This window comes from Manihot esculenta, chromosome 8 (genome assembly GCF_001659605.2).
Source record: "Manihot esculenta cultivar AM560-2 chromosome 8, M.esculenta_v8, whole genome shotgun sequence".
Taxonomy (NCBI): domain Eukaryota; kingdom Viridiplantae; phylum Streptophyta; class Magnoliopsida; order Malpighiales; family Euphorbiaceae; genus Manihot; species Manihot esculenta.
Window position 1 is genome coordinate 21,871,685 of NC_035168.2, and position 24,423 is coordinate 21,896,107.

Below are 24,423 nucleotides of genomic sequence, written 5' to 3' on the forward strand. Positions count from 1 at the left end.
CGACATCCTAGATTCCACCGAAAAGTAGAATTCTGATGTCGGACTCTAGCCGGGTATTACAGATTTGGTTGGTGAGAAGCGTCTTCCACCTCCATAACTAATTTATTGAATCTAATGAAAGAACCTTTGTGTCAATGATCAATCCCAACAACTAAAGTGAATCCAATTCTTCAACTAGGTTTTTCCCATTATTGATTTCTCTTTACTTTATTCTTTACTTTACTTGCTTGCTTTCAATTCTAGTTTAACTCAACAATCTCAAAACCCTCTTTTTTATATTATTGTCTTTTTATTTACTTGGTCTTGACAAGAAAAATAAGTAAGTATCAATTCCCTGTGGATTCGATCCTTTTGCCACTATCTACAGTTGTAAAATTATTGATAACCAAAAAGGTTATTTTTGACCGGCCTCGACAACCGCGAGTCAAAAATTGGCGCCGTTGCCGAGGAGTTGATTTAACTAATTTATTTTTCTTTCATGACCACGTCTGGACACAAGGAAATTCTACCTTACGATCTAGAAATTGAGCGCACATCAAGGCAACTAAAGAAGAGGAACCAAGCCTCAAAGCCATCCACATCAACAACTGCTGTCCAAACAGCACCTACTGAAGTTACAGCCCCCCAGGAGACATCACCTGCTGTCAAAAATACTGAATTTGTTGCTGTAACACCTTCTACACATTCTGTCCAAACTGCTGAAGCAAAGACAGCAACTGCTGTCAACCCTGCCGAAGCCCCTGCTGCAGAATTTGAAAAATCTGTTGCGTCCCTTGCTGCTGACCAAACACCAGCAACCTCAGAAATTGACACAACTAAACCAGAACCTGCTGCTGTCCAAAAACCAGCTACAGCTGTGTTTGCCCAAACAGCACAGTGCCCTGCTGAAATTACCGAAACAGCACAGCCCACTGCTGTGTTTGCCTAAACAGTTGCTGATATGGCAGAATACAACATGCAACATGTTGCCCCTCACCAAAGACCAGTGGAACCTGTTGTATATGCTGCAATTCACCTAGAAAATCAACCGAACTTTGCACCTGTAACGACCCAAAAATCGGACCGCTACTGGCGCTAGGATCCTAGTCGACTTAAGGTCGCCGGGACCCGTAGCAAGCCTGCTATACTCTCTAAATACCTGTAAAATCCCATACATGGTCATGCATTTTCTTTCAAAACATAAAACTGTACTCCGTACTAAGGCTCAACCTGAGCATGCACTATCTATGTGCAACAAAACCCCTTACTAGAGCCCTCAACATTGCCCCAGACGGGTTAAGACTCACACTATGTTAAGCCTGGTTTTCACATTTATCAAAACATTTACATGAAAGAAACAGACCAAACATACAACAGGGATTTAGAATACAATTAGGTCAAGCACACAACTAAACTTTATACATCGCTTTATTACATGTCCACACTATGCTATTACAAAACTCTTTTTCTCTTCATGCCTTCTCTAGACTCCCCCTGCACTCTAATCTTGCAAAACTGGGGTTAAGGGAGTGGGATGAGCTACTATAGCCTAGTGAGTAGAACAGTAAAATAAGTTATTAAACATGCTCTCATGGAATGCGTCACAGCACAGATAATTCACATCATCTCAGGTGAACATGTCCTCAATAGTCCCGTCATCCTAAACTCGTGCCAGACCGTAGAATGGGGTCCTGGACTTCTACTATTCCGTGCCAGGCCGTAGAATGGGGTCCTACTCTTACTCAGGGACTATGGATCATCCACTATCACCCACCAAAAACAATATAGAATGCAATGCAGCATATTCGTGAGGTCTAATGCAAACAACCTATTGCATAATCATGGTGCATGAAATATGCTAAAAGCATTCGAGTTCTCAATTAAAAAGATTTAAGTTTAGTTCCACTCACCTCTGGCTATCTCTGAACTGACTCTGTAAACTCTGAAGCAGTGCTCACTGCTGCTCTCTTTGGTTCCTCTGGTCCGTTCCTACACAGATGGACTCAAATGAGGGACCAAACTAACTCAAAGACATCTCTACAATACTCCCCAAAAACCCCCTCAGACATCCTAAAATAATCATGTAAAACATGCAAAAGGAGGCTGGACAGGGCACTTTCGGCGGCAAGTTCGGCGGCCGAAAGTCCCTTCCAGAGTCGAAACTCAAGCACTTTCGGCGGCACTTCGGCTGCCGAAAGTCCTCTCCAGAGACGAAAGTCCCTAACCTTCGGCGGCCGAAACCCCCTCCAGAGCCGAAAGTCCAAACTTTCGGGGGCAAGCATAGGCAAGCTTAGGCAGCCGAAGCCACCTCCTCAGCACGTTCGGCGGCCAAACCATCCTTCGGCGGCCGAAGCTGGGTTCTCCAGAATGGCAGAACCTTGCTCTGCCTCATGCCAAACCTCTCCAATCTCACTCAAACACAAAAACTACAATTCCTCAACATACATATACTCAAGTATATGCACAAAGGGGTCCAAAACTACCTTAAAACCCCAACAAACAACACAACACACATATATACATGCTTTCATCAACAAAACATCAAAAAAACACCCTTTTTAACCTAATCATACATCTCTACCCATAAACTCCATAAAACCTTCACAAATCATGAAAAGAAGCTCAGGATCTTCACTTACCTCTTGAAAACAAGAAGATGAACGATCCCAATGTGGAGATATGGAGCAACTTTCTCCCAAAGTCTCCAACCTTCAAATCTTGGGTTTTTAGCTCAAAAGATTCAAAACAACAATAAAAACTATCAAATCTTTGCAAGATTTGATGAAAACATGAAGAAGATCCAAGGAAAACATGGTCTCACCTCTGCCTATGCAAATGAACTCAATACTTATCCATTTGCCGACTGAGGGCCTTTTATAGGTGGCTGGCCAGACCACCTTTGGCGGCCTAACGTGATCCCGAATGCCATGCATGTTCGGCGGCCGAACTTCACCTTCGACGGCCGAACCTGGCTTTCCTTCCTTAGTTCTTTTCTTTCAAAAACTCATTTCCTTTATCCTTAAAACATTAAAACATACCAAAATTCTTTAACAAAAACACATCTATACTCTTCTAGAGGGTTCCGACATCCGAGATTCCGTCGAACAACAGAAATTCCGATGCCAGACTCTAGCCGGGTATTACAGCACCAATGGCTGAACCTCAAGCACCAGCTGCTGCCCATAATGGACATGTTGTCCGAGGCCAAATAATTCAGAAAAATCCAGCAATTAGGCCCCAAGTACAAAGATAAAGAACCATGAGAGAATTGGCAACACCTGTAGGTGATCATGCACCCATTTGCATCACCTATCCGCCTCTGAAAGTTTCCTTTGAACTAAAGACAGGTTTGATTCATCTTCTCCTTAAATTTAGAGGTTTGCAAAATGAAAACCCACACAAGCACTTGAAAGAATTTAATTGTAACGACCCCAAAATGGACCGTCACCGGCGCTAGGATTCAGGTCGGCTTAAGGCCGCCAAAACCCGTAGCAAGCCTGCAATACTCTCTGTGCACCTGTAAAACTCATACATGATACATTTTCTGTGAAAATAAAAACTCTTTGCTGAACCAAGGCTTAACCTGTGCATGCACTATCTCTGTACTCTGTACTCTGTACTCTGTACTCTGTACTCTGTACTCTGTACCCCTGACTAGAGCTTGCTCTAGATGGGTTAATTCATACCTGTTAAGCCTGGTGATAAAACATATATACATATACAGATCATGTATGTAACAAAAGCTTTACAACACAACAAAACTAAGGCAAGCACAACTCTAACGTTATACACAACTATAACATCTCTTTAAAAGTTACATATCCACTCTATACTATTACAAGCTCTTTTACTCTTTTTGTACGCTGCTGAACTGTCCCTGTACACTGAACACTGAACCTGCAAAACTGGGGTTAAGGGAATGGGATGAGCTCTATAGCCCAGTGAGTAGAACAGTAAAACATCTCAGTAAAACATGATCTCATGGAATGCGTCATAACACAGACAAATCACATCAAGAGTAAACCTGTCACCACATAGTCCCAGTAACTCTGTGCCAGGGCGTAGAATCGAGCACCTGGTCTTCCTGTCATATATGTATATGTGTATATAACACCTCTGTACTTACCATTGCCAGGGCGTAGTCAAAGGCTCCTGGACTTTACTATATACCTGCCAGGGCGTAGTCAAAGGCTCCTGGACTTCACTATACCTGCCAGGGCGTAGTCAAAGGCTCCTGGACTTCCTGTCTGTGACTATTGGATCATTCAGCATTTACCCACATCAACAACTAACTATGCAATGCAACATATTCGTGGATACTAATGCAATCAACCTATGGCATAATCATGATGCATGAGATATGCTAAAACATTCCATTAGTCAATTAAAAGAGTTAAGTTTAGTTCCACTCACCTCTGGCTAACTGGACTGACTGACTGAGCAGGCTCTGAAAACTCTGGAGCAGTACTCACTGCTGCTCTCTCTGGTTCCTCTGGTTTGTACAGATACAGATAAACTCAAATGAGGGACCAAACTAGCTTATGACCAACTCTATGAAACTTCCCCAGACTCCCCTTAAACTCACTCTCAACCTCATGCAAAGCATGCAAAGGAAGGCTGGACAGAACACGTTCGGCGGCAGGTTCGGCGGCCGAATGTCTTCTCCAGAGACGAAACTCAAGCACCTTCGGCGGCACCTTCGGCGGCCGAAGTCTCCAAACAGAGCCGAACATGCAAAACTCGCGGGGGCAAGCTGTGGCAGCCTAAGCCACCATGCAAGAGGTTCGGCGGCCGAATGAACCTTCGGCTGCCGAACCTGAGTTCATCCAGAACTCAGCCTGACGGCAAACCAAGCTCCTCCTTCCCTTCAACATCTCCAAACATGCATACTTCACCTATTCCACACACATATACGCAAGTATATGTTCACAGGGGTCCAAAACTATCTAATAACCCCAAACAACAAAGCAAACATAACACATAAACATAGATACATGCATAAATCAACAAAACCACTACTTCTCACTTACACATGCATCGCTCTCCCTTAACTTCCATAAAACCTTCAGAAAACACATAAACAGGTTCAAGAGTATTACTTACCTCCTGTAACAAGAAGATGAACACTCTGAACTAAGGAAAACGGACCAACTTTCCTCAAACTCTCAAACTCTCACAAACTTAGCTTTTTGCTTCAAAACTTTCAAACTCTTTTGAACACAAGCTAACTCGTGCATGAGCTGCTCAAACTGAGCAAATAAAGCATGGGAGACGTGACCAACTTCTGGACTTGATCTGGTGATAACACCTGTCCACAATGCTGACTAAGGATCGCACAAGAGCTGGCTGAGCAACTCAGCTTCGGCTGCCGAATCGCATGCAAAACCATGCAACATTCGGGGGCCGAACTTGCACTTCGGTAGCCGAACCTTGAGCACTTTCGGCGGCCGAACTTACCTTCGGCGGCCGAACTTGGCTCAGCTGCCTTGGGTCCTTTCAGCTCAAAACTTAATTCCATTTGCCTGTAACACAGTAACACACACATCATAACACATAGGAAAACATAACTCCTACCTTCCTCTAGAAGTCCGATACCTCGGATTCCACCGGACGACAGGAATTCCGGTGCCGGATTCTAGCCGGGTATTACATTCTCCCCCCCTTAAAACCATTCGTCCTCGAATGAATCGAAAACAAAAAAAACCGGAGGAAACTCACCTCAAAACAAATATGTATACTGCTGGAGCATAGACTCCCGCGTCTCCCAGGTGCACTCTTCTAGGTTATGGTGGTTCCATAGAACTTTCACCATCGGAATCCCCTTGTTTCTTAGCTGTCTGATCTGCGTGTCCAGAATCCGCACTGGCTGCTCTATATAGGTGAGATCTGTATGAATCTCCACCTCAGGCTCACTCAGAACCTGATTCGGATCTGACACAAACTGCCGTAGCATAGAAACATGAAATACCGGGTGAATCCTCTCCATAGAAGCAGGCAAATCTAGCTTATACGACACATTTCCTATCCTCTGCAAAATCTCAAAGGGTCCAATGTACCGTGGAGCTAATTTACCCTTCTTCCCAAACCGAACCACTCCTTTCATTGGAGACACTTTCAGCAATACCATAGTACCCTCCTGAAACTCTAACTGCTTTCTGCGAACGTCTGCATAACTTTTCTGTCGACTCTGAGCTGTCCTGATTCTATCTCTGATCACTGGCACTACTCAACTAGTAATCTCTACTAACTCTGGCCCTACAAGAGCCTTCTCTCCTATCTCTTCCCAACAAACAGGGGATCTGCACTTCCTCCCATACAAAGCTTCATAAGGAGCCATCCCAATGCTAGCATGATGGCTGTTATTGTAGGCAAACTCCACCAAAGGTAGATGCTGCCTCCAAGAACCGCCAAAGTCTAACACACATAGTCGAAGCATATCCTCTATGGTCTGGATGGTCCTCTCTGACTGTCCATCAGTCTGTGGGTGGAAAGCAGTGCTAAACTCTAATCTCGTGCCCATCGCACTCTGCAGACTTCGCCAAAATCTAGAGGTAAACTGAGGTCCTCTATCTGACACTATCGACACTGGAACACCATGTAATCTTACTATTTCATCTAGATAGACCTGTGCCAACTTATCCACAGAATAGTTACTCCGAACTGAAAGAAAATGAGTAGATTTCGTGAGTCTGTCCACAATCACCCATATAGAGTCTATCCTGTTGGACGCTGCTGGTAAACCCACTACAAAATCCATGGCTATGTTCTCCCATTTCCATTCTGGAATCGGCAATGGGTTAAGCATTCCTGCTGGTTTCTGATGCTCTAGTTTCACCCTCTGGCAAACCTCACAAGCTGTCACAAATTGCGCCACTTCTTTCTTCATGGCTGGCCACCAATAGATTCTTTTCAGATCCTGATACATCTTGGTGGCTCCTGGGTGAACACTATACCTCGCATTATGAGCTTCCCTCATAATGTCTTCCTTCACACTGCCCCTATCTGGTACACAAAGTCGACTCCCATAGCGAAGGATCCCTTTGCTGTCAAATCTGAACTCTGCACTGTTGCCTGACTGAACAGTCCTGGCAATTTTCATCAACTCAGGGTCCTCATGCTGTCTCTGAGCTATCTGCTCCAGAAACACAGGTGTCACTCTCATTTGTGCTATCAATGCACCTGTACCAGACAACTCTAGCTGTAACCCGTCTTCTAAGAGCTTATAAAGCTCCATCACTATTGGTCTCCGCTCTGCTGCTATATGGGATAAACTGCCTAGTGACTTCCGGCTGAGGGCGTCTGCCACGACATTCGCCTTACCCGGATGATACTGGATCTTACAATCATAATCACTGAGCAATTCTACCCATCTCCTCTGCCTCAAATTCAGCTCTCTCTGACTCAAGATGTACTGTAAACTCTTGTGATCAGTGAAGATCTTGCATTTAACCCCGTAGAGGTAATGCCGCCACATCTTAAGTGCAAAGATAACTGCTGCCATCTCTAGGTCATGGGTGGGGTAATTCAACTCGTGCTTCTTCAACTGTCTAGAAGCATAAGCTATCACCCTCTCGCTCTGCATCAATACACAACCCAATCCCACTCGAGATGCATCACAGAACACTGTGAAATCCTCATTACTCACAGGCAGAGCTAGCACTGGTGCTGTTGTCAATCTCTTCTTGAGCTCTTCAAAGCTCTCTTCACATTGGTCTGACCAGACAAACTTCTGGTTCTTCTGAGTCAATTTGGTCATCGGAGCTGCTATCTTTGAGAAGTTCTGAACGAACCTCCTGTAGTAACCTGCCAGTCCCAGAAAGCTTTTAATCTCAGTCACTGTCGTGGGTCTGGGCCAGTTAGCTACAGCCTCTATCTTCTTGGGGTCTACCTCAATACCCTCTGCTGATACCACATGTCCCAAGAAGGAAATGCTCCTCAACCAAAACTCACACTTCGAGAATTTGGCATATAAACCATGCTCTCTCAGTGTCTGCAAAACTATCCTCAGATGCTGGGCATGCTCCTCTGCATCTCTGGAATACACTAAAATATCATCGATGAAAACAATGACAAAGTGATCCAGAAACTCACTGAAAACTCTGTTCATGAGATCCATAAATGCTGCAGGGGCGTTAGTTAACCCGAACGGCATCACTAAGAACTCATAATGCCCATATCTGGTTCTGAAAGCTGTCGTAGGCACATCTGCCTCTCTGACTCTCAACTGATGATACCCGGATCTCAGATCTATTTTCGAAAAACAACCTGCTCCAGCTAGCTGGTCAAAGAGATCATCAATCCGAGGTAGCGGATATCTATTCTTGATAGTGACCTTGTTCAACTGTCTGTAGTCGATACAAAGTCTGAGGGATCCATCCTTCTTTCTGACAAAGAGCACTGGAGCACCCCAAGGTGAGGTACTAGGGCGGATGAAACCCTTATCTACCAAGTCCTGCAACTGTTCTTTCAACTCTTTTAACTCTGCTGGCGCCATCCTGTAGGGAGGAATAGAGATAGGTCTGGTACCTGGCAACAATTCAATTTCAAACCCTATCTCCCTATCAGGTGGGAGTCCTGGTAAATCGTCTGGGAACACATCGAGAAACTCTCGGACTACTGGGACTGTGGCTGGTTCCCTCACCTGACTGTCTAGCTCTCTCACATGAGCTAGAAACCCCTGACAACCCCTCCTAAGCAAACGACGAGCCTGAAGGGCTGAAATCATACCTCTGGGTGTACCTCTCCTGTCTCCTCTGAAGACACACTCTGACCCATCCTGGTCTCTGAGACTCACTAGCTTCTCTCTACAGTCCAAAGTAGCACTATATGTAGATAACCAATCCATCCCTAGAATGACATCAAAATCCGTCAAATCTAGAACCACAAGGTCAGCTGGAAGGTATCTACCCTCTATAAACACTGGACTGAAACGACAGACTGACACTGCCACTGATGGGTCACATTTAGGTCCACTGACCCAGAGAGGATACTCTAACTCAGAACTGATCAAACCCAATCTCTCTATGGCTCTCGAAGCAATAAAGGAATGAGAAGCACCGGGGTCCATCAAAGCATACACATCAGAACACCCAATGATGAGATTACCTGACACCACTGTGTTCGACGTGTTAGCCTCCTCCTGTGTCACTGTGAAAATCCGTGCTGGGGCTACCGGATTTCCACCTCGGGAACCTGCTGCTGAAGTAGAGGCTGCCCCTCTCCCTCTACCTCTGCCACTACTCTGAGGCATGACTGGAGCTGCTGGCCGTACAACTGGCTGTACCACACTGCCTGAACTCATCTGCTGGGATGGTGCAAAAGTCACCTGAGGACAATCCCGAGCAATATGCCCTTCCTGTCCACATCTAAAACACGCTGTAGATCCCAACCGACAAACTCCGCCATGTGGTTTTCCGCATCTTCTGCAGACTGGAGCTGTGCCAGAGCTTGAGCCACTACCTATTCCCAGACCTGACTTCACTTTATTCCAGAACTTACTCTTTGTTCCTTTTGCTCTGTCCCATCTCTTGCTGCCTGACGTGCCTGTACTGGGGGCCTTAGAACCCGAAGCCTGTGCCTTTGACTGTTTCTGAATATTGGCACTAGCTTCCATTTTCCTGGCTGCGTCCACTATGGTGTGGAAACTCTCCTTTTCTGCTAGAAGAATCAAGGAAGAATACTTAGGATGCAATCTCATAGTATATCTCCTTGCCTTCTTCTGATCAGTATCATAGGCTTGACCCACATACTGAAGCAAATCCAGGAACTTATCTGTGAATTCATCAACACTCATCTCATCTGTCTGTCTCAACTGTTCGAACTCTATCACTTTCAGTTCCCGAGAACTGTCAGGAAAAGCCCACCCTGCAAACGCATTGGCGAACTCTCCCCATGACATGCTGTCCATTCTGGGTTCCACATAGTTCTTAAACCATTCTCTGGCTTTCTTGCATTTGAGTGTAAACCCTGCCATCTCAATGGCTCTACTATCATCAGCTCCCAACTCACTAGTTATCATCCTAACTGATCTGAGGTATTCAAATGGATCATCTCCCATATTATATTTAGGAGCATCCAATTTCAAATACTCCGTCATTTGCACTTTACCTCCAGATGAGCTAGGTTGATGTCTGTCAACAACAGGGGCTACTGGTTCTGGTGGTGGTACTGGTTCATTTATTTCTGGGTGTGCTGCACTTGGATGGGTAGGGGAAGATGGATACATAGGATATGGTGAGTAGTACGGAGGATAAGGCATATATGGCATGTAAGAAGGATATGGCACAAAACTAGAGTACTCCGACATACCTCCCATCGGATACTCTGGATAGCCAAAACCTGAGGTCTGAGCACCTCCCTGCGACTCTCCCATACCTTCCTCAAAACTGCCTATACCCATGCTATCATCTCTAGACTGATCAATCTCCATAGCTTCCCTCCTTTCCTCTGATCTTTCTCCCCTCACTGTTCCTCTTCTGCTCTCGTCGACAGACCTTCTAGGGTCTATTGACATACCTTCCCTGCTAGATCTCTGAGATCTTGCCCTTGGCAATGCAGGAGGACGACCAGCTGTTCTCTCACTCTCTGGTGGGACTCCAGTCAATCGAGCTGATCGACGAGTTCCTCGCATCTTTACTCTCTGGAAACACAACATATAACATAGCACTTTAGCGCATAAACAACACATAACAATAAGGCATATGCATAACGCATGGCATAGCACAGATAGGACACAACACCCTATCCTAATGGACATGATTTCCTATTGTGCTTGACCACTTTTAACCTCTATGAGCCCAACACTGTCTCTATAGGTCCGATCATGTGAACCTAGGGCTCTGATACCAATCTGTAACGACCCCAAAATGGACCGTCACCGGCGCTAGGATTCAGGTCGGCTTAAGGCCGCCAGAACCCGTAGCAAGCCTGCAATACTCTCTGTGCACCTGTAAAACTCATACATGATACATTTTCTGTGAAAATAAAAACTCTTTGCTGAACCAAGGCTTAACCTGTGCATGCACTATCTCTGTACTCTGTACTCTGTACTCTGTACTCTGTACTCTGTACCCCTGACTAGAGCTTGCTCTAGATGGGTTAATTCATACCTGTTAAGCCTGGTGATAAAACATATATACATATACAGATCATGTATGTAACAAAAGCTTTACAACACAACAAAACTAAGGCAAGCACAACTCTAACGTTATACACAACTATAACATCTCTTTAAAAGTTACATGTCCACTCTATACTATTACAAGCTCTTTTACTCTTTCTGTACGCTGCTGAACTGTCCCTGTACACTGAACACTGAACCTGCAAAACTGGGGTTAAGGGAATGGGATGAGCTCTATAGCCCAGTGAGTAGAACAGTAAAACATCTCAGTAAAACATGATCTTATGGAATGCGTCATAACACAGACAAATCACATCAAGAGTAAACCTGTCACCACATAGTCCCAGTAACTCTGTGCCAGGGCGTAGAATCGAGCACCTGGTCTTCCTGTCATATATGTATATGTGTATATAACACCTCTGTACTTACCATTGCCAGGGCGTAGTCAAAGGCTCCTGGACTTTACTATATACCTGCCAGGGCGTAGTCAAAGGCTCCTGGACTTCACTATACCTGCCAGGGCGTAGTCAAAGGCTCCTGGACTTCCTGTCTGTGACTATTGGATCATTCAGCATTTACCCACATCAACAACTAACTATGCAATGCAACATATTCGTGGATACTAATGCAATCAACCTATGGCATAATCATGATGCATGAGATATGCTAAAACATTCCATTAGTCAATTAAAAGAGTTAAGTTTAGTTCCACTCACCTCTGGCTAACTGGACTGACTGACTGAGCAGGCTCTGAAAACTCTGGAGCAGTACTCACTGCTGCTCTCTCTGGTTCCTCTGGTTTGTACAGATACAGATAAACTCAAATGAGGGACCAAACTAGCTTATGACCAACTCTATGAAACTTCCCCAGACTCCCCTTAAACTCACTCTCAACCTCATGCAAAGCATGCAAAGGAAGGCTGGACAGAACACGTTCGGCGGCAGGTTCGGCGGCCGAATGTCTTCTCCAGAGACGAAACTCAAGCACCTTCGGCGGCACCTTCGGCGGCCGAAGTCTCCAAACAGAGCCGAACATGCAAAACTCGCGGGGGCAAGCTGTGGCAGCCTAAGCCACCATGCAAGAGGTTCGGCGGCCGAATGAACCTTCGGCTGCCGAACCTGAGTTCATCCAGAACTCAGCCCGACGGCAAACCAAGCTCCTCCTTCCCTTCAACATCTCCAAACATGCATACTTCACCTATTCCACACACATATACGCAAGTATATGTTCACAGGGGTCCAAAACTATCTAATAACCCCAAACAACAAAGCAAACATAACACATAAACATAGATACATGCATAAATCAACAAAACCACTACTTCTCACTTACACATGCATCGCTCTCCCTTAACTTCCATAAAACCTTCAGAAAACACATAAACAGGTTCAAGAGTATTACTTACCTCCTGTAACAAGAAGATGAACACTCTGAACTAAGGAAAACGGACCAACTTTCCTCAAACTCTCAAACTCTCACAAACTTAGCTTTTTGCTTCAAAACTTTCAAACTCTTTTGAACACAAGCTAACTCGTGCATGAGCTGCTCAAACTGAGCAAATAAAGCATGGGAGACGTGACCAACTTCTGGACTTGATCTGGTGATAACACCTGTCCACAATGCTGACTAAGGATCGCACAAGAGCTGGCTGAGCAACTCAGCTTCGGCTGCCGAATCGCATGCAAAACCATGCAACATTCGGGGGCCGAACTTGCACTTCGGTAGCCGAACCTTGAGCACTTTCGGCGGCCGAACTTACCTTCGGCGGCCGAACTTGGCTCAGCTGCCTTGGGTCCTTTCAGCTCAAAACTTAATTCCATTTGCCTGTAACACAGTAACACACACATCATAACACATAGGAAAACATAACTCCTACCTTCCTCTAGAAGTCCGATACCTCGGATTCCACCGGACGACAGGAATTCCGGTGCCGGATTCTAGCCGGGTATTACATTAATATTGTTTGTTCATCCATGAGACCTCAAGGGATCTCTGAAGATCATGTTAAATTAAGAGCTTTTTCCTTTTCATTAGATGACTTTGCTAAAGATTGGTTATTTTATTTGCCACCTGGATCTATAACTTCTTGGGATGATATGGTCCAAACTTTTTTGAACAAATACTTCCCAACATCTAAATCAATTGGCGTAATAAGAGAAATCACTAGCATAAGGCAAAAACCAACTGAGGATTTATATGATTATTGGGAAAGGTTTGAAAGACTATGTACAGATTGTCCACAACATGATATGTCAGACAGGTCCCTCATATATGTAACAGCCCGGAAACCGGTACCCTCTTTGTAACGGCCCAAACTGCTCGGCACTAGGATCCAGATCGGCTTAAGGCCGCCTAGACCCGTAGTAAGCCTCTCCTGAACTCTGTGTACCTGTGACAATCCCATACATGATCCGACTGGACTATTCACTGATAAAACTTTACTTTAAAACCACCAGACTTAACCTTTAAAACACTCTCTGTAGGTCCAATCATATGAACCAAAATGCTCAGATATACAAATCTGAACTAGCCTTCAGGCTATCTATAATACACCAGTGATGCTTTACCAAGTAACCTCCATACCCTATGCGCCCTGCAGCATAGAACCCACTCTGTAAGGGTCAGCATATCATAAGTTAACTTGGCTACCATAGAGTCACAGGAATCAAACCTGGTCTTCTCTAATGGCCTACTCTATGGATCACAGGAATCAAACCTGGTCTTTCCGATGCACTGATCTTGGGTCAAAGGAATTACTCCCTGTCTTCCCTCACAGTTATAATTCACTGGGTTTTCGCAACACAACATATATTAAGCCTGGTCTGACCCATTTCTCATCAAGAAACTATAAAACAGGATACATGCATACACTAGGGATAAAACATACTATAGACCAAAGGCAAAAGCACACTCTATCGCATTTATACATTCACTGACTAACTATTACATCACTTTTACATATATCTCTTTAAATACATCATGTCCACACTATACTATTACACATGCAATCCTTTAGCATCACTCTGTTGCTTCTGCCCTTCCCAGCTACTCGGAACCTGCAAAACTGGGATTAAGGGAAAGGGATGAGCTTCTAAAGCCCAGTGAGTAGAAACACTGAAAACAGTTCATTCATACGCACTATATATGAAAATGCATCACCAAACAAACATATCAATATATCTTGGATTAGACATGACCCCAAAACTCCCTCGACGGGCTATTGAAGTCGCCTTGGTCCAATCTCCACTAAGGTAGACATGACCCCAAAAATACCCTCTGTCAATACTGGCCCCCCCAAAGGAGCTACACAGGGCATACCAACATGTACTTGCCCAACTGACCTGACACAATGACAGGAGCCGAAGCTTAGGCTATTGGAGTCGCCTGGGTCCACCTAACCTCTGATCACATAATCATCAATAATATGCAATGCTTCATATTCGTGATTCTAATGCAACCACCCTAATACATATCATAGCATTCATGATGCATGAACTATGCTAAAGCATTATGTTTCTTTAATAAAAGATTAAGTTTAGTTCTACTCACCTCTGCGCCTCTAGCAGAAACCTGACTGACTCTGCACCTGCTAAACCTGACGACCTCCCTGAACTGTCGGGTCCGATCCTACATAAAAGGACTCGATTGAGGTGTCAAACATACGCTTATTAACTCTTAAACATCTTCCCAAAACCCCTCTAAAAGCTCATAGAACAATCACTGAAAACATGCAAAGGAAAAGCTAGGCAGGACACCTTCGGCGGCACCTTCGGCGGCCGAATGTGCAGGACAGATCCGAAAGTCCATTCTTTCGGAGGCAACCTTAGGCAGCCGAAACTACCTTCACAAGGGGTTCGGCGGCCGAATCCTCCCTTCGGCGGCCGAACCTGAGTTCATCCAGAACTCAGCTTCGTGCACAACCATCTCCTGCCAAGCACCAACACCACTCCAACATGCATACACAACTCCTCAACTTGCATATACGTTGGTATATGCTCCAAGGGGTCCAAAACTACCTATTAACCCCAACAAAACAGCAACTATAACACAAAATCATACTGACATCATTAAAGCATCAAAACTAAGCTTTCAAACCTAACCATGCAACTCTACCCTTAACCATTTGCAAAGCTGTTAAAACTCATTAAAACAAACTTAAAGACTTCCCTTACCTCTTGAAAACAGAAGAGGAACAGCCAACTCAGCAACTCCTCTTCAACTATTACCAAAACCTCACTTTTCTCTCTTTTTCTCCAAAACGTTCAAAACCTTTGCAAATGACCAAACCCTCTGCATGAGCTCATTAAAGCTTGCAGATGAGTCAAAAGGATACGTGGCCTAACCTCTGCTCATGATCTGGAGGTGAACACCTGGCCAAACCACGGACTGAGGCGTGTCCACAACGAACCAACCTCCTCAGCTTCGGCAGCCGAAACTGCATGCAAAACCATGCAACGTTCGGGGGCCGAACATACCCTTCGGGGGCCGAACATTGGGCACTTTCGGCGGCCGAACTTACATTCGGGGGCCGAACCTGGCCTATGTCTCCAAAGCCTTTTCTCTTTAAAACTCAATCCTATTCTAGTCAAAACACTTTAAAATACGTCAACACACTGTAGAAAATCTTTCTAATACCCTTCTAGAACCTCTGACATCCCTGAATTCCACCGGACGGTAGGAATTCCGATGTCGGATTTAGCCGGGTATTACAATCTTCCCCCCTTATAAAACATTCGTCCTCGAATGTTAAAACAAACAAACAAACAAGAACAAACACGATCTAAACTTCACAGCTTTCGCTGCGCTACTCTGATCCTTATTCCTCTTTTCTCTTTATCTTTTCCTAACTTGCAAAAGGGATACTCCAAATTCGGATTACACTCAAACCCTAATCAACTCTTATCAGAACAGCTAAAAGATCATCAATCCTAACTAGGCTAACTTGGCACTTGCTTACCAGCTTAAACTCACTGTTTTACTGTTCGATCAGAGTAACACCTTACGGATTCATCTGTCGTTTCCCACACCAACAGGGTATAAACCAGGATGAAGTACTAAGTCAGATAAAACCTTTCACTACCAAGCCTCTTTTTCACTATTCTGATAACTCGTAGCTCTCTCTCTGCAGGTGCCATTCTGTAGAGGAAAGAAAGGAAACAATGGTTCTGCGTCCAGATACCATTCTCAGTCCAACCCTACCTCCCTGACAGATGGTAAACCTGACAGCCTATTTGGGAAATATCTAGAACTCACTAGAAAAGGCACTGAGGCTGATTCCCTGTCCTGACAAACTTGCTCACAAGAGCTAAAACAACCCGCTGATAACCTTTCCTCAGAAACGATGAGCCTGCAGGGCTGACCTCAACTTCTAGGCAGCTATACTCTGTCCCCCTAAAAGGACTACTCTGATCCATCTTCAACTATAAACTCTCCTACCTTGTCTCTGCGGACACAGGTAGTACCAGGAGTAATGCATCAATCCGCCCTAGAATGACATCACACAGTCAAATCTAGAACCATAAGGTCAGCTGGATCGCATCTACTCACCACTAACTCTGAACTGACCTAACTGACTCTGCATCAGATGGATCACACTCTCAGGTCCGTTGACCCAAGGAAAACACTCTAAGCCCAGAAGTCATCAAACCCAAACCTATCAACGGCTCACAACAACACGGAAAGCGAAACACTGGGGTTCCAAACAACTAACTTACACATCTGAGCACTTCTAAGTGAACGTATCTGACGTCACCGTGCTTAATGTGTTAGGCTATACTATGTCAGGATAAAGATCCAAGCTAAAGCAAATGGAACTTCCTTCGGGCATCTACGGAAAAAGCTAACCCTTTTTTCTCTGCCTCAACTACCATCCATTCCCAGACAACTCTAACCTTTTCTTTTTGACTTTACTCTTATCTTACTCTGACCTATTACTTGCTCTTCGTTTTCTGTCTCTTGTTCTGTTTCCTGCTTTCTCTTGTTTCAACGTTACTCTTTTTACTCTTTCGTAAGAAAACCATTCTCACTATACCTGGGTTTAGAAACACCTGAAACATTCTGATCTCATCACAATTCTCTCTTTTTTAACTCTTTTCTGGACTTCTATCTCTTTAACTTTGTATTCTGAACATGAACATGTAACTCTATTACATTCTGTTACGTTCAATCCACAAAACAAGACAGATAGCAAAACTCTCAAAAAGAGCATACCTGGCAGCACTGGATCTAATGGGGCTATTCCCTGCTGCGCCTTTCTACCTGAAAAAGACCGCTGGGACCGAACCATCCAAGGCATCATACGACACTCACGAATCACATGCCCCTTCTGTCCACACCTATAACATCCTATTGTTCCTGCCAAACAAACTCCCTTATGCAATCTACCACACCTCAAACATTGTGGCTTGCCTATACCAGAACTTGGACCAGCACCGCTATTCCCTACCTCTCGCTTTGTTGACTCTTTTACGCCCCTAACCTTTTTCTTTGTAGCTTTCCCCCACTTTGCTCCTTTCCAGGTAGCTGTACTCCAGGTGGAGGGTTCATTCTCTCCTATCCTAGAATCCTTGGTCTGATCACCTGTTACAGACTCATCCATATTTACTTGTACACCTACCTCCTTTCTTTGCACATCTACTTCTATCTCTCTCTTGTTTTCTGATTCTAGCTGCATTCCTACTCTAGTATCAGCAAAGGATCCCTCAGATGGATCTGATTCCACAGGTTGACTAACACTCCTCATTTTAACACTCCGCTAGCTCTCCTGAGGAACAACACATAAGAACAAACATTAGCAAACATAGAGTTCATATGAAACACATGAACGTACAATATATACATGCTTACATACATAACATCAATACACATGTTTATATACATGGGCATTTCACACCAGCATGCAAAACAACTTAACATCGTAACCTAGTGGACATGAGTATACTTATTGTGCTTTGCCTGACTATGACTCTAAACCAACCTCTTTCCGATGTGGGATCTCTAATTCTTGAACAAACATGTTCACACACCGTACTTAGGAGGCCCTATGCTCTGATACCAACTGTAACAGCCCGGAAACCGGTACCCTCTTTGTAACGGCCCAAACTGCTCGGCACTAGGATCCAGATCGGCTTAAGGCCGCCTAGACCCGTAGTAAGCCTCTCCTGAACTCTGTGTACCTGTGACAATCCCATACATGATCCGACTGGACTATTCACTGATAAAACTTTACTTTAAAACCACCAGACTTAACCTTTAAAACACTCTCTGTAGGTCCAATCATATGAACCAAAATGCTCAGATATACAAATCTGAACTAGCCTTCAGGCTATCTATAATACACCAGTGATGCTTTACCAAGTAACCTCCATACCCTATGCGCCCTGCAGCATAGAACCCACTCTGTAAGGGTCAGCATATCATAAGTTAACTTGGCTACCATAGAGTCACAGGAATCAAACCTGGTCTTCTCTAATGGCCTACTCTATGGATCACAGGAATCAAACCTGGTCTTTCCGATGCACTGATCTTGGGTCAAAGGAATTACTCCCTGTCTTCCCTCACAGTTATAATTCACTGGGTTTTCGCAACACAACATATATTAAGCCTGGTCTGACCCATTTCTCATCAAGAAACTATAAAACAGGATACATGCATACACTAGGGATAAAACATACTATAGACCAAAGGCAAAAGCACACTCTATCGCATTTATACATTCACTGACTAACTATTACATCACTTTTACATATATCTCTTTAAATACATCATGTCCACACTATACTATTACACATGCAATCCTTTAGCATCACTCTGTTGCTTCTGCCCTTCCCAGCTACTCGGAACCTGCAAAACTGGGATTAAGGGAAAGGGATGAGCTTCTAAAGCCCAGTGAGTAGAAACACTGAAAACAGTTCATTCATACGCACTATATATGAAAATGCATCACCAAACAAACATATCAATATATCTTGGATTAGACATGACCCCAAAACTCCCTCGACGGGCTATTGAAGTCGCCTTGGTCCAATCTCCACTAAGGTAGACATGACCCCAAAAATACCCTCTGTCAATACTGGCCCCCCAAAGGAGCTACACAGGGCATACCAACATGTACTTGCCCAACTGACCTGACACAATGACAGGAGCCGAAGCTTAGGCTATTGGAGTCGCCTGGGTCCACCTAACCTCTGATCACATAATCATCAATAATATGCAATGCTTCATATTCGTGATTCTAATGCAACCACCCTAATACATATCATAGCATTCATGATGCATGAACTATGCTAAAGCATTATGTTTCTTTAATAAAAGATTAAGTTTAGTTCTACTCACCTCTGCGCCTCTAGCAGAAACCTGACTGACTCTGCACCTGCTAAACCTGACGACCTCCCTGAACTGTCGGGTCCGATCCTACATAAAAGGACTCGATTGAGGTGTCAAACATACGCTTATTAACTCTTAAACATCTTCCCAAAACCCCTCTAAAAGCTCATAGAACAATCACTGAAAACATGCAAAGGAAAAGCTAGGCAGGACACCTTCGGCGGCACCTTCGGCGGCCGAATGTGCAGGACAGATCCGAAAGTCCATTCTTTCGGAGGCAACCTTAGGCAGCCGAAACTACCTTCACAAGGGGTTCGGCGGCCGAATCCTCCCTTCGGCGGCCGAACCTGAGTTCATCCAGAACTCAGCTTCGTGCACAACCATCTCCTGCCAAGCACCAACACCACTCCAACATGCATACACAACTCCTCAACTTGCATATACGTTGGTATATGCTCCAAGGGGTCCAAAACTACCTATTAACCCCAACAAAACAGCAACTATAACACAAAATCATACTGACATCATTAAAGCATCAAAACTAAGCTTTCAAACCTAACCATGCAACTCTACCCTTAACCATTTGCAAAGCTGTTAAAACTCATTAAAACAAACTTAAAGACTTCCCTTACCTCTTGAAAACAGAAGAGGAACAGCCAACTCAGCAACTCCTCTTCAACTATTACCAAAACCTCACTTTTCTCTCTTTTTCTCCAAAACGTTCAAAACCTTTGCAAATGACCAAACCCTCTGCATGAGCTCATTAAAGCTTGCAGATGAGTCAAAAGGATACGTGGCCTAACCTCTGCTCATGATCTGGAGGTGAACACCTGGCCAAACCACGGACTGAGGCGTGTCCACAACGAACCAACCTCCTCAGCTTCGGCAGCCGAAACTGCATGCAAAACCATGCAACGTTCGGGGGCCGAACATACCCTTCGGGGGCCGAACATTGGGCACTTTCGGCGGCCGAACTTACATTCGGGGGCCGAACCTGGCCTATGTCTCCAAAGCCTTTTCTCTTTAAAACTCAATCCTATTCTAGTCAAAACACTTTAAAATACGTCAACACACTGTAGAAAATCTTTCTAATACCCTTCTAGAACCTCTGACATCCCTGAATTCCACCGGACGGTAGGAATTCCGATGTCGGATTTAGCCGGGTATTACAATATAGTTCTTTTATGGAGGATTGCTCTCATCAGAAAGGAGATTCATAGATGTAGCTTGTGGAGGATCCATTGCTGACAAGACACCTAGAGAGATGCGAGAGTTGATCTCCACACTTGTAGCCTCATCTAGGCAATATGGGGAAGAGAAACAAATGCAAAGAGGAGTGAATGAGGTAAGTTCACCAACTGTTTCTGAACTAACAGCTGTTATGAAAGATTTTGCCATAGGACTAGTGCAACAGATGCAAGCAGCCCAGCAGCCTAGGCCATGTGGAATCTGTTCTTATGTAGGACACCAAACTGATCAATGTCCTACACTGCAAGAAGACAATCAGCAAGTCAATGCAATTGGAGGGTACAATAATCAGCCTAGACACGATCCATATTCAAACACTTACAATCCAGGTTGGAGAGACCACCCAAATTTCAGCTATAGGAGAGCTAACAACCATCAGAACTACCAAAGAAATCAAGCTCAACCAGCACCTCCAAATTTCAATAACACTCTTGATGAGGTAGTGAAGACTATGCAAATGATGCAACAACAGATGGGACAAATGGCCACCTCCATAAATAGGCTCGAAGCTCAAGGAAAGTTGCCATCCCAAACTGAGGCAAATCCCAAACAAAATGTAAGTGCCATAATGTTGAGAAGTGGAAAAGAACTTCAAGAAGTCAAGGCTGATGGTGGAGGTTCGGAATTGCAAAGACATCTAGCTGAAGAAAAACTGCCAGAAACTGAGACAGACTGCTGTTTGCCCAAACAGACTGGGCAAACAAGCAGACAGCATGAAGGCAGAGACAATCTGCCTAAGCAGACAGAGCATTGTTTGCCCAAACAGACTGGGCAAACAACACCAGCATACCAGCAGCAGAATGCGAAATAGCAACCAAGCTTCAAGATTCCTCCTCCCTTTCCAAAAAGGTTTGAAAAATCACAAAAAGAAAAAGAAGAATGAGAAATTCTTGAAACCTTTAGGAAGGTAGAGATCAATATACCCTTTCTTGATGCGGTTAAACAAATATCAAGGTATGCAAAATTCTTGAAAGAGTTGTGCACCAACCGAAGGAAGCTTGCTGAAAAAGAGAAAGTAAGTGTGGGAGAGGTAGTTACCGCTGCCATTAAAAGAAAATTACTAGCCAAATGCAAAGATCGAGGAATGTTTGCCGTTTCTTGTAAAATTGGTAATGTTGGCATCAAAAAAGCTATGTGTGACTTAGGTGCATCAATAAATGTTATGCCTCTTTCCATTTATAACTCTTTGAATGCAGGTGCGCTTAAGGATACTAGAGTGGTAATCCAATTGGCTGATAGATCCATGGTATACCCAAAAGGCGTTCTTGAAGATGTTCTAGTCCAAGTAGACCAACTTGTCTTTCCAGCTGATTTTTATGTGATTGATATGGAGGAAGACAATAGCAATACCACTTCAGATATCTTGCTTGGACGACCCTTCTTGAGCACGGCCAGAACTAAGATCGATGTGCATGATGGCACATTAACCATAGAATTTGAAGGGGAAGTAATAAAATTTAATGTTTATGATGCTATGAAATATCCCCATGACATATCCCCCGTTTATGGTTTAGACATCATTGATTGTTTGAACCAAGAAATTTTTGATATAAATCAAAATGATATACTAACCAATGATTTTTGTAGGGAGGACAGCCAAGAAGATGAAAGAAGCCAAGTAGAGCTGAAATGGACAGCAATGGACTGCTGCATGCAGAGGACAGACTGTTGTTTGCCCAAACAGACTGGGCAAACAAGCAGACAGAAGACAGAACAGGCAGACTGGTGTCTGCCCAAACAGCTAGCAAGGGTAGAACAGGCAAGCCTCTATTTGCCCAAACAGGTTCACCAGCCAACTAAGACAAAATGCAGACTGCCCAAGTCAATCCAGTAAGAAGAACTCAGTTTGCCCACACCAGTTGCCCAAACAGCTTCGACAGAACACTGTTCACCTGAAAAACCAGTAGAAAAGCATCAAGCAGATTACTGTTTGCCCAAACAAGCCATGCAGAATGTACAAACAAATTGTTGTTTGCCCAAACAACAAAAGAAGACAGTAGCTTGTTTGCCCAAACAGCAGCCAGCAAAGGAGCATGAGGAAAGTTGTTGTTTGCCCAAACAGCAGAGAGAAAGAGAATCCAACTTTTCCAAACAGCAAGTCAAGGCAGAATCTTGTTTGCCCGAATAAGGGATCACCATACAGCAACTCTTGGAATATGCAGAAAATGAGAATCACCTCCATGAACATTCATTCCATGCCAAAAGGAGGCTAAAACCCCCTATGATGGAAGTGGTGGAAGAGATTCCACTAAATCATCCTCCTTAGAAACAAAGCTTGTTTCAAAAAAAAAAAAAAAAAGAACAGAGATATGTGACTGTTTGCCCAAACAGCCAGGGCAAACAAACCCAGAAGTGCAGGAACCAGTGCCTTAACCCATCTCCAAATTTCAGTTCTTTTGCAGGTTGTAGACTGCTTGGCCAACCTGTTTGCCCACACAAGCTGGGCAAACAGCAGAGATGACTCAGAAAAAAGGTTGACATACTGTCTGCCCACACAAGCTGGGCAAACAACCAGCAGATAGACCAGCAGGCCTACCAACCAGCAGGCCAGCCACCAGTGCAGCACATTCTGCCACCTGCACGCAGAGACACCTAGTTTGGCCAGCTGTTTGCCCAAACAGCCTGGGCAAACAACCACACCAGGGAAGTACCAGTTTTTCTTTTTGAACTTTAATTTTTCCATACATTGAGGACAATGCATGAGTTAGGTGTGGGGGTGCATATCTCTGAATTTTGATGCTTCATGCATTCTTTTTAATTTCTTTTTATTTATTTTATGCTTTAATTTTAATTAGCACACATTTGGTAAAATTTTTTCAATTTTTGCTTTAAATTCACACTCACACACACACATTTAGCCATAGTTTTTCTGTTTTGGTTTGCTCTACTCAAACACATAGGCTATGTTGAATAAGCTTCCTTTCCATGACTCCATTAACGTGATAGCTCTTTAAACCTAAGATGAATCACTTGCAGTGAGTTGTATTCATTTTTGAAAATTTCCTTTTGAATTGAATCTTTAAGCTTGCCATGGTGAAAAATATATTGATGACCCTCATTAGAGAGAATAAATTGAAAGTTGTATGAATAAACTAAGTATGACTTGATTTAGCAATTGGTGTTGATTTGCCCAAATCATTGAGAGAGAGAAAATTCAGCAAAGGCAAAGTCCTCCAAAGCACAAATTAAAAACTGTTCCAATGGTCAAAAGACTATGAACAGAGCTAGTAGCCACTTAGACAGGTGACCAACTGAAAAATATATACCTTCACATCAAAAATAGGTTGGTGACCTTGCCAAGCAAGATCTAAAGTGCAAAAGCCTGAATAAAGTACTTCAAGGTAAGGGCAAGTCACTCTGAAAGCTAGAAAAAGTCTTAACAAATAATATGTGCATGTATGATCTCTTTTGAGGAAAATAAATCCTAACCATGGTAGGTAAAAAGAGACAAGGAAAAGAGGAAAGTAACCTTGGTGCATATACTCTTCACTACAATGCTTCAAAGTAGGGGTCTAGAGTAAGAAATGAAGTGGTAATAAGGATCAAGTAGTAAAGAAAGCTTGTTTGACTAGGTCAATTTGCTTGAGGACAAGCAAAGGGTTAGGTGTGGGGGTATTTGATAGAGCCATTTTTAGACCCATTTTCTATATTGTTATTTATGTTAATTTACACATTTTCTACCTAATTTTATGGTTTTGATCACATTTTCTAGGAAATGGAGTAAAATGGTAATTTGGCAAAAATGGCCTTA

At 43.8% G+C, this 24,423-nt stretch overlaps 1 protein-coding gene across 1 annotated transcript; it reads left to right on the forward strand.

The window, feature by feature from the left end:
* The first annotated feature begins 478 nt into the window (after nt 1-478).
* LOC110621492 (endo-1,3(4)-beta-glucanase xgeA-like) lies at nt 479-928 on the forward strand. Its single transcript, XM_021765771.1, has one exon. It carries the CDS (start codon nt 479-481, stop codon nt 926-928), a length of 450 nt encoding a protein of 149 aa, XP_021621463.1.
* Nucleotides 929-24,423: the final 23,495 nt, after the last annotated feature.

Coding starts and splice junctions, on each gene's coding strand:
- LOC110621492 (XM_021765771.1), top strand. CDS start 479: ATGACCACGTCTGGACACAAGGAAATTCTACCTTACGATCTAGAAATT.